The following is a 12,135-nucleotide window of genomic DNA, read 5'->3' on the forward strand; positions in this document are numbered from 1 at the left end:
TGTATGCATATGTATTGAAGAAGATGCTGCATACTCTGGCATCTAAAACCAAATGGTTCAAATTACCCAACACAGAACTTCATCAAAATCAATTACATGAGTTATCTCCCTTTAATGCTGAACTTGTCTTTGAAATGACGATATGAAAGAAGGAAAATGTTCACTTGTTTCACATTTACTTGTTGATTATCTGGAATTAAAGAATTTTTGGTATGCATGGATTTGTTGGGTATTGTTGAATCTACTTCAATACGAGGTTAGTACATGAAAGCGGACTAACAAAGCTGAGATTTCCCCCATGCAGCACCCTGTGACTGACGATGTCGTCAGCGGCTTCATCACCTGGAGGGACAGGAGCTGGCTCCCGACTGGCTGCTGTGATTTGTGCCGATACTGAGAGATGAGAACCCACTCTGACATGACTGTAGGCTGCTCATTGATCCTCTGCAACAAAAATCAATATGTAGACATCAGTATACAATCTCAGTGAGGCTGAACAAAATACTTGTCTTGGTTCTCAGGCACCGCCCACATCATCATAAAATCCACCGCACATTTCGTTTTTATTTCCAAGACCCTAGTCTTTAGATTCGGCATCTCAAAAACATGACCCCGGCAGTACAATCAGCAGTAGAAACTAACAGTTTCAGTCCACTAGTCCTTATAATAACATATAGTAAAACCCCTAAAAATGGCAAATTTCTACTGGTCCTTATGATACCTTTACTATTGGGCAGTTTGGCGAGGGCTACAGGACTAATGCCGATTTCTTACACTGAAAATGCTACAATACTAAAGAACAACATGATTTCACCGAAATTATTGTAATCAAAATTTGGTTACATACTAGCTTGAACACCCCACCAAAAAAACCATACCGCCTGCCTGCACTATATTTTCAAAAGTCATTGCCTGAAACCCATTTCTTTTATTTTTTTTAAGCCGAAAAGCCAATCTTTTACTCTGACATGTTAATTGTCTGTTTTGAGGACACCTCTATAGGTCATGTCAGGTGAACTTTCTGATCAGCCAATCAGCATTTGGAAATCTAACCTGAATGTAAGCAGGCTCACCTGAATTTAAGCTGAATGTAAGCAGGCTCACCTGAATGTAAGCAGGCTCACCTGAATCGGCTGAATGTAAACTGGCTCACCTGAACGTTAGCTGAATGTAAGCTAGATGTAAGCTGGCTCACCTGAATGTGGTGAGGTGAAATGGGGTTTAACGTTGCGTCCAAGATTATTGCACTTATATAGCGACGTGCATGCATGTGTATGTGTGTGTGTGTGTGACTGCTTGTACTAGACCGGACTGATGCCGATTTATATTGCTAGCACACTGAGATACCATGCCGCAGTTTAACATGAATACCCCACTCAGACACAGTATACTGACTCCGAGTCAACCAGTCCTTGTTTTAGCCCCTTAATGCCGAGCGCCAGACAGGGTAACAACAAGTACCATCTTTTCACGTCTTTTGGTATGCGCGGCTGGGTATTGAACCCCGGACCTTACTCCCTCCGGGCGGACGCTCTACCACTAGACCCGGGGACGGTCTCACCTGAATGTAAGCTAAATGTAAGTTGAATGTAAACTGGCTCACCTGAATGTAAGCTGAATATAAGGATAATGTAAGCTGGCTCACCTGAATGTAAGCAGGCTCACCTGAATGTAAATTGGCTCACCTGAATGTTAGCTAAATGTAAGTTGAATGTAAACTGGCTCACCTGAATGTAAGGTAAATGTAAGCTGGCTCACCTGAATGTAAACTGGCTCACCTGAATGTTAGCTAAATGTAAGTTGAATGTAAGCTGGCTCACCTGAATGTAAGGTAAATGTAAGCTGGCTCACCTGAATGCTTCTGAAGGCAACAACTCTGTGTAGTACATGACCTTTGACTTGTGAGAGGTGAGCGGGAAGTCAAAGCTGGCCTTGGCAGAGTCGAAGTACTTCCACTGGAGAATGTAGCTACCTGCCTGGCTGGTGACATGTGTGCCCTGAATGTACACAAACAGTTGGGATGTGACTGTTACATCACTGCAAGTCAGGGGGGTCACACAGCTCCCAGGCAAACAAAGGTATGGTGTTGACAGACTACGTATCACAAATTGGGTGGAATGCAGACTGCTACAGAGACAGTCACACTCAAGCACCATTGTGATCTCATTGACCACCATCAAAGTGTGAAAGTAGGAAACTTATTATTTGTTAATTCATGCTGCATACTGTCCACACTTTTAAACTAACTAAATATAAAACCTTAACACACACCTTTAGAACATATGCTTATGATCAATTACAACTCTGAGAGCATCATCTACTTTGATTTGCCCACCATTTTGTATACAAGCTGAGCATGATGATGACCTTAAAGGGTCAGGACATAGACTGTTCTAAAGCTATGTTCATAAACAGTAGCCAATAACTCCCCAAGCTTACTCGGATCTGCTCGCCTTATTCCGTTTCTGCTTCAATGACTACACGGATGTAGGCTTATCACATGACTGGACTTTTCTCTTATTTGTAAACGCGCTTATTCTAAAATAGGAACAGACAATCCAAAGGCAAGCCTTTCGGTGCTATAAAAACTTGTTTTGCAAAATCATATGCATATACTACTACAACTGAAACAGTGAGGTACATGACAATATGACTTTACATATCAAAGTGGCCGTATTGCTAGCTCCGTTGGACTTCAAAGATAGGACGTGGAGGTTAAATATGCAAATGGAAATAGTTTGAAATAAGGGAAAGACAACAAAAATCTGAACATTTGTGCCATCGTTAATATTTTCCCTTTCATTATGTTAAGAGAATGATGAGTATGTTGTAGTCATATTTATTCCCAGTGGAGTCTCAAATTCTCATTCCATCCAGTCATGTTAAAAAAGGTGAGTGTCTCCATCCTGACATTACATACAGTGAGTGAGTACCTGGACACTGTCTCCATCCCGACATTACATACAGTGAGTGAGTACCTGGACATCGTCTCCATCCCGACATTACATACAGTGAGTGAGTACCTGGACACCGTCTCCATCCCGACATTACATACAGTGAGTGAGTACCTGGACACTGTCTCCATCCCGACATTACATACAGTGAGTGAGTACCTGGACACTGTCTCCATCCTGACATTACATACAGTGAGTGAGTACCAGGACACTGTCTCCATCCCGACATTACATACAGTGAGTGAGTACCTGGACACTGTCTCCATCCTGACATTACATACAGTGAGTGAGTACCTGGGCACTGTCTCCATCCCGACATTACATACAGTGAGTGAGTACCTGGACACTGTCTCCATCCCGACATTACATACAGTGAGTGTGTACCTGGACACTGTCTCCATCCCGACATATGTGGGGTGGCTCCATGATGCTGATGTCCACGCCTACCACCATGCTTTTGTCGATGTACTGAACAGATCCGATACCCCCTGTGGCGCTGCTCACATGGTGTTGATGGATGGGGTCGGTGGAGCGTGATGCCCGACACCGGAACACGGTAAATGTCACATCCCCCTTCAGGATGTCAAAGTCCCAGGTTATCACACATCCTTTCTGCGGAACTTGAATCAATTTCTGGAAGTCAATAAATTTGTTATACGCTGTTATGACATCACCTATTTTATACTAATCTAAAGAACTTCTTTGAGTGGCATTTAGAAGTTGGAATGGTAACTGAGTCAAAATTGTTATGGATGAGCAACTTCTTTATTACATAAGTAAGCATAAGAAATTTATGGATGAACAACTTCTTTATTACAATAGGTAAAGAAGTTGTTCATCAATAGATTTCTTAGCTCTTAATTGTAATAAAGAAGTTGTTCATCCATAAATTTCTTATCTCACTTAGTGGTCCAACTTCTAAATGCCTATCAAAGAAGTTCTTTATTACACTTGGGCGACGTTTCGGTGTAGATTCTAACACCGTTATCAAGCAAATGATGTACAAACTAGGTATGAGCATGATATACATACATAACAATAGATAGATGTCTATATAACAGATAAGGTTGATTAGGTAGTTATGATAAGACATCCTTCTTAGTAATCCTTGTGTTAATCCCATACCCATCAATTACTGTACATCAACCCTATCTCTTGTATAAACTTATCTTATCATAACTACCTAATCAATCGGTGTACATCAACCTTATCTGTTATATAAACATCTATCTATATATCATGCTCATACCTAGTTTGTACATCATTTGCTTGATAACGGTGTTAGAATCTACGAAACGTCGCCCAAGTGTAATAAAGAAGTTGCTCATCCATAACAATTTTGACTCAGTTACTTTAAAGAAGTCAAAGAACACAGTAGAAGAGTGCCATGACAGATAAACTATAGTCATATGAAAAAATTGGGTGTTCTTTCACTTCCCTTGTGTTGTATATTCCATCATTAAACATATGCGGACATCCTCATGTTTAATGATACTTAACAGCACTGTTACCTCATGTGGGTAGTCCTTGACTACGTGAGCAGTATGGTAGAGACTGTCAACAGAGAGAGGAGGTTCATCTGGAGACTTGTCCACTAGTTCTTCCTGGTAAAGTGACTTCGGGACCAGCCCGCCGTCAGGAACATCGCACTGTAACACCATGAGAAACAATAATGTACTGGTAACTTAAACACCACTACACTACTCTATCACTTCAAGTCTTTCACAACAATACAATTTTACTGAACTATTAAAACATGCTTGTAACATATACAGCCAAAGCTGGTTAATCCAGATGGTATCGTTCCAAGAGATGGAGAGGGAGCGAATGTTAATGGGATATTGCGGACCTATTCTGATCTAGAATCACGACAATGAGACAAACGCGGGGTAATGGGGGCCTATTCTTCTCCGGAATTACCACAATGAGACAAGCATGGGGTACTGGGGACCTATTCTTCTCTGGAATTACCACAGAAAGACAAGCATGGGGAACCAAGGATTTATCTAGGATTCCAAACTCAGTGCACTTGGCAGGCAAACTAAGGAAAACATTATTCTGTTAAAAATTGGAATTTCAAAGTTCTTACGTTTTTTAATTCAGAGGCATTTTAACATTGTATCGAAATTCAATACCATTAAACTAAGCAGAAAAGCCTATTAACTGTTCTTGTTCTCAGTGCTATCCAAGTCACCTTGGGAATTGTTACCGACTTTTGCTGCAGACATGGAGTTGGATATCAGCTTCTGAGCCGATCTAGATAAATCACTTGTAACTAAAGTGACCAATCTGACTTGAATGGCACTAAGAGTCTGATATACTTACAAAACAATCTCCACCAAGGAAGTCTGGAATATATTGGCTGTCTATAAACTCCACCAGCCCCCCTGCACTCTGGTAGTCATTCCCGCCGTATATCATGAACTTTTTGCGGGTATTCTCATCAATGAAGGGACTGACAAGGGTCCACAACACTGGGAAGACACGGGGAGCCCGTACAATGAGCAGCCGACCCATAGTCTCAGGGTAGTTAGCCTCCACAATCTCGATGATGCGCAGCAGGGCTCGCACACCAGGCCGCCATACATGCCTCATGCTCAGTCCGTCTAAGTCAACTATACATGTACAGGCACTGGAACAGAAGAACAAGGCTGTCACTAATCTGACCAACAGTAATAACATTACACTTTCTAATTACTCAATTTCAATTAGTAAGAAGAACAGTTTTCAAAACACTTTGAGAGAATAACATTTGCCATGTTACCGTATTCGACTTAATAAGCGCCCAGGGCGCTCTCAAAATTAGAAATAGGTGGCTCTTATTAGAATAATATTTTGGTGAAAAAAAACAGAGTTGAAAGATAAATTTCGTGGTTTATGCTGACAGCCTGAAGTGTTTATGTACGACAGATATATTTTTCCAGAATTTAATTTCCCATAATTAAGGGTGCATATAACACACAAGTGCGTATTATATGCGACTTGTGTACATTGATCAATGTGAAGGGGTGCTAATTGGGATTGTTCACTAGCCAATATATTAGCAAATGTCGCTGTGGGCGCTTATTAGAGCGGGGCTCTTATCACTTCGAATATGGTAACTGAGAATACTACATCCTTACTGACCTGAGTCAGGAAACACCCTACTGATAATATTTACATGACCATATTTAGTCTGTATCGTAATATGAAAGGATCGGGTGTTCTTTAACTACACTCAAAATTGATAAATTGAGAAATAGCCTCGAGGAAATAGACAGTCCTAGCACGCTTCAAGACGTTCAATCATGTTGTTTGACCACTAATCCAAATTTTGAAGCAGTTCAGTTGAGCAGCTGAAGATGACACACAGAGACTCAATTTCACATGTGGAACTCATTACAATGTCCAGACCAAGACTGGGCTTCAGCTGTTGAGTCCCCCATCAGCCTCCTATCTCTTAGTAGCCTGACAGCTGGCCTTAGGCTGATCGCGGAGAGGCGGAGAGTGTGTGGGTGATGCATCAGGCAGCATCATAGGCAGCAATATTACAGCTATATTATGGCAGCCTGTGACGACTGATTCACACTGATCTTTCACGTAACAGTAGTAACTTGTGTCTCTTCTTCAAACCACTGTCTTCATTCCAGGTCATGTTCTACCCCAGAATCCCCACCACTGCCAGGTGTCCCGTCTAATCTTGATCATACACAAGCTGATATCTTCCTGACTGGGTGCCCCATCCAATCTTCATCCTACACAAGATGATATCTACCTGACTGGGTGCCCCATCCAATCTTCATCACACACAAGGGGATATCTATCTGACTGGGTGCCCCATCCAATCTTCATCACACACAAGGGGATATCTATCTGACTGGGTGCCCCATCCAATCTTCATCACACACAAGATGATATCTACCTGACTGGGTGCCCCATCCAATCTTCATCCTACACAAGATGATATCTACCTGACTGGGTGCCCCATCCAATCTTTATCACACACAAGGGGATATCTATCTGACTGGGTGCCCCATCCAATCTTCATCCTACACAAGATGATATCTACCTGACTGGGTGCCCCATCCAATCTTCATCACACACAAGGGGATATCTATCTGACTGGGTGCCCCATCCAATCTTCATCACACACAAGGGGATATCTATCTGACTGGGTGCCCATCCAATCTTCATCCTACACAAGATGATATCTACCTGACTGGGTGCCCCATCCAATCTTCATCACACACAAGGGGATATCTATCTGACTGGGTGCCCCATCCAATCTTCATCACACACAAGATGATATCTACCTGACTGGGTGCCCCATCCAATCTTCATCACACACAAGGGGATATCTATCTGACTGGGTGCCCCATCCAATCTTCATCACACACAAGGGGATATCTATCTGACTGGGTGCCCATCCAATCTTCATCCTACACAAGATGATATCTACCTGACTGGGTGCCCCATCCAATCTTCATCCTACACAAGATGATATCTACCTGACTGGGTGCCCCATCCAATCTTCATCACACACAAGGGGATATCTATCTGACTGGGTGCCCCATCCAATCCTCATCACACACAAGCTGATATCTACCTGACTGGGTGCCCCATCCAATCTTCACCACACACAAGATGATATCTACCTGACTGGGTGCCCCATCCAATCTTCATCCTACACAAGGTGATATTTACCTGACTGGGTGTCCCCGTTTTGACGTGGCATGTGCAGCTCTCCTCAAACCTTCTTCATTCACATACAAAACCTGAAGTGTCAAGGCAACACTGTAAATATACTGTAGGGACTGTTAGATGCTATGCATGTAAGCACGACTCCAGACTACTTTTTTAAAAATCGAGTTCAGCTCCTTTATTCTTTCATGTACTGCATAAGGCTAAAAATACCATAAAGTCTCCTACATAATTATACTCACATGTCGCAGAATAGCTTCTTCCCCTACTGACTTCATCAAGCCCTTTACATCCATCTGACCCATTCTCAGAATGTACAACGGGCGATCCTCTGGAAGAAATGAGACAATCAGTGAGAAAATGGCTTGATTCAGGACCAACTTCTGTAACTTAGACTCCTAATGTACTGTAGACCTGGGATAATCAAGTATATGTTACCTTGTCCTTACTTTGAGACAGTGTTGATAAAATACCATAGTTCTGATAGGAATTCCATTATGACCATTAAACTTACATTGTTTCAAATAATTTTTCAAGATTATTGACTTGGAGTTAAACAATGTCTCAATGCATATGACAATCTGTTATCTCGCCACAAAGTTTTAAGTGACACGCAGTTGGTTTGTACCTTTATCACAGTAATGCCATCCACCAGGGTAGTATTTCTTGATGACTGGAGGTATTTCGTATGTGTCTAGTAGCCTGTCGATATTGTGTAACTTCCTCCATGCTAGCGAGTGCACCAGCATCTCACGGGCTTTCTCCACGTTGAAGTCCCGTGCTCGCAGAAACCTCAGTATATGGGCATCTTTGGGGATCTGGGTGAAGAATGACTCACATGGTTTCAGTATTTAATAGATTGTCATTACAGCTCTAACACCAAACATAAACGTGAGTTAAAATACAAATATCGTTAAAACCCCTGCCTTTTTACATGTTGTATGTTCATTATATTTTCCTACAAATCAAAGCTATACATACATACATGCATTTAAACTACATCTGTGTATATGCAAAACAACTCATGACTCATGTAGTATGTGCATGTTGTTCAATGCCACAGTCCCACATCACACAGGGTCATACAGGTCACACATCACACAGGATCATACAGGTCACACATCACACTGGATCATACAAGTCACATATTACACAGGATCATACAGGTCACACATCACAGGATCGTACAGGTCACACATCACAGGATCATACAGGTCAAACATCACACAGGGTCATACAGGTCACACATCACACAGGATCATACAGGTCACACATCACACAGGATCATACAGGTCACACATCACACAGGATCATACAGGTCACACATCACAGGATCATACAGGTCACACATCATACAGGATTATACAAGTCACATATTACACAGGATCATACAGGTCACACATCACAGGATCATACAGGTCACACATCACAGGATCATAAAGGTCACACATCACACAGGATCATACAAGTCACACATCACAGGATCATACAGGTCACATATCACACAGGATCATACAGGTCACACATCACACAGGATCATACAGGTCACACATCACACAGGATCATACAGGTCACACATCACACAGGATCATACAGGACACACATCACACAGGTCACACATCACACAGGATCATACAGGTCACACATCACAGGATCATACAGGTCACACATCACATAGGATCATACAGGACACACATTACACAGGATCATACAGGACACACATTACACAGGATCATACAGGTCACACATTACACAGGATCATACAGGTCACACATTGCAACTAACTGACCCCAATTTCAGGTGCTATTATGAAAAGTATGAGGTGCTTGGATACCTGTTCTGCTGTGGGGTGAAACAGGGTTTTATGTTGCAGTCAAGATTATTGCTCTGATACAGCGTCATCAATGGGGCTGGCATATCTGTGATCCAATTAATAAAGACTAATGGCATAAGCCTGTACCTTCCCCTTGTGTGTTTTCTGGAGCCACTGCCGGAGTCTGATAAGTTGACTCTCCTCTACTGGTGTTAGAGCGCCCAGGAAACGCTGAATGTAGTCGTCGTCTAGCTTGCCGCGTGGCTCCACCGGTGGCACTCGCACCTCTGTCACTACAACAAGGGGCATATTGTCATCGTAATCACAGTCTGTGCTTAATACTTTTGGGTCTACTCGACCCAACTTGGCTCTTGGCATAATGTTTAGTACATTTTAGTGTTATTGTATGGACTATTTTTAGCTGACCTTCTTTGACCGAACAGAAAATTACTAGACTTGGGCCTTGGGACTAGGGACTAGTTGCAAAAGCCACAGACTGTAATGAGTTTGGTACTTCAATACTACATTTCTTCTAATTATGGGTCCAACAGGGTAGGCTGAATAGCCAGGTCACATGCTGTAACAAACTGTGAGATCTCTTGTGACAAGGTACTGGGGATCTGCCCTGGAATCACCATGGGGGCACCATGAAACTTATCATGAGCTCTTAAACTTCAACTTTTGCAAATTTCCCAAGACAAATTCTTCACAGTGAATAACATTTTCATCCATAAGGAAGAGAATTTATGGATGTCAACTTCAACTTCTTTTTAGAGTATATACATACTCCTTCATCAGGTGAATAAATGCTATGAGGCAGAGAACATATATTTGTACCTGTAAAAACGACAAGAGTTATAAGATAACAAAGGTGGAAACGTAACAAGGGGAGCCAATAGATAATTGGCGCTGTAGATAATTAGCAATGGACAAAGTGAAGCCAACACTTAACACGTAATTAAAGAAGTTGACATTAAATAAATTCTCTTCCTTATGTGTATCACTTCTAACATCATCCTGAGGCAAGGGTGTTAACTGACCATAACAGTCCAGTTTTCACCCTTGCTGAACTAGGCTGGTATAATGGAATTACATGTTGGTTGGACTAAGGAGTCTATGCATAGTCCACTCAAATCGAAATCTGGTTAGTAAACTGTTGTGCAGATTTCGGTCGATTGCATGATTTGCAACATGTGCAAAGCATGTGCACCACCAACTCGTTGTCAACAGAATTTTCCAAGTCTTTTCATGTTTTTGATCAAGATGCTCACGTGATTTGATGCACTTCGCGATGTAAGACCCATTTCATCACAATATAAATCTTGATTATCGATCAGATCGTCTTGACTGGGTGCCACCATTTTGTTTGAAATAAATGCAAGTGAAACGTGAGGTGGAATCTGATTGGTCCATAGGAGAGGCTTATAAGGGACATAACTCGTAATAACCACTGGTGGTGCTACAATCGAGCCCAGGAATTCCAGCCTAGTTCAGCAAGGGGGGAAACGATGCACTTCTAAATGCCTTTCATAGACTTGATTTTCACCCATATTTACATCCTTCACTACATATTCTATATATGTTTATGACTACAGATTATTTCCTGCCTTGAAGACGTTACCTTCTGAGTCGGGGGATGAAATGCTGCCTCTGTGTATGGTGGCAGCAGTGGCCCCCAGGATGAGGCTGGCCTGGCTGTGTTGGCTGTGCTGGCTGCTGACGCTGTCGGAGCGACTCCGTAAGCCACTGTCCTGAGATGGGGCATCCTCCACTGTGGCTGCCTTCAGCTTGGGGTCGTTCCAAGGGGGAATGTGGGTGATGCCCTGAGACAACAGCTCGTTGATGTAATACTCAATCACCTCCTTACCCTGGGGACAACAGTTAGAAACATTGTAAATGTGTTATGTATTTACACAAGCATTAGACATGCTAGAAACATTATTCTCAAAGATATTTCTATTGTTTCCAATACGGTTGCATATTTACACTAGCATTAGACATGTTAGAATCAATATTCTCAAAGATATTTCTATTGTTTCCAATATGGTGGCATTTTTACACAAGCATTAGACATATTAGAATCAATCTTCTCAAAGATATTTCTATTGTTTCCAATACGGTTGCATTTCTACACAAGCATTAGACATGTTAGAATCAATCTTCTCAAAGATATTTCTATTGTTTCCAACACGGTTGCATTTTTACACAAGCATTAGACATGTTAGAATCAATATTCTCAAAGGTATTTCAATTGTTTCAAATACGGTTGCATTTTTACACAAGCATTAGACATGCTAGAAACAATATTCTCAAAGAAATTTCAATTGTTCCAATACAGTCACTATTGACTGACACAGGTTGGTTTCTATTGCTGTCACAGTGAACGTATGTCCAGCCAAAACTGAAATACACCATTGATTGGGATTGGCAGAGTTCATTCTTTGCTGCGTCGCTGCATCATTGGCGCATTCAATTTTCAAATCGTGCCCATGATGGCGCACTGTGTTTGAATTATTTTCAATCTAATAAAACAAATAAAGTATCCCGATACCAAGACAATGAAAGTCTTTTGATTGTTACCTCTCTAAAACTCAAAATCATGCACTCACAAATACTGCATAACAGTATACAGTCAAGTCCCTTTTATCCGACATTGTTGGTTGCATATAATTATGTCGGATTAACGAG

At 41.7% G+C, this 12,135-nt stretch overlaps 1 protein-coding gene across 2 annotated transcripts in view; it reads right to left on the reverse strand.

Annotated features, from left to right (window-relative positions):
* Positions 1-12,135, reverse strand: part of LOC139468343 (SEC14-like protein 1) — a 45,142-nt gene that overhangs the window by 3,738 nt on the left and 29,269 nt on the right. For both annotated transcript variants that reach the window (XM_071250250.1, XM_071250249.1), the window contains exons 5-14: positions 11,069-11,315; positions 9,595-9,740; positions 8,263-8,452; positions 7,877-7,965; positions 7,638-7,708; positions 5,280-5,586; positions 4,466-4,603; positions 3,339-3,587; positions 1,852-1,997; positions 343-444 (exon numbers count right to left, since the gene is read on the reverse strand). In XM_071250250.1, the coding sequence (XP_071106351.1) occupies positions 343-444; positions 1,852-1,997; positions 3,339-3,587; positions 4,466-4,603; positions 5,280-5,586; positions 7,638-7,708; positions 7,877-7,965; positions 8,263-8,452; positions 9,595-9,740; positions 11,069-11,315 (1,685 nt within the window). The remainder of the gene's footprint in view (positions 1-342; positions 445-1,851; positions 1,998-3,338; positions 3,588-4,465; positions 4,604-5,279; positions 5,587-7,637; positions 7,709-7,876; positions 7,966-8,262; positions 8,453-9,594; positions 9,741-11,068; positions 11,316-12,135) is intronic.

This window comes from Haliotis cracherodii, unplaced genomic scaffold, assembly GCF_022045235.1.
Source record: "Haliotis cracherodii isolate W230 unplaced genomic scaffold, xgHalCrac1.p SCAF_2, whole genome shotgun sequence".
In the NCBI taxonomy this organism is placed as follows: Eukaryota; Metazoa; Mollusca; class Gastropoda; order Lepetellida; family Haliotidae; genus Haliotis; species Haliotis cracherodii.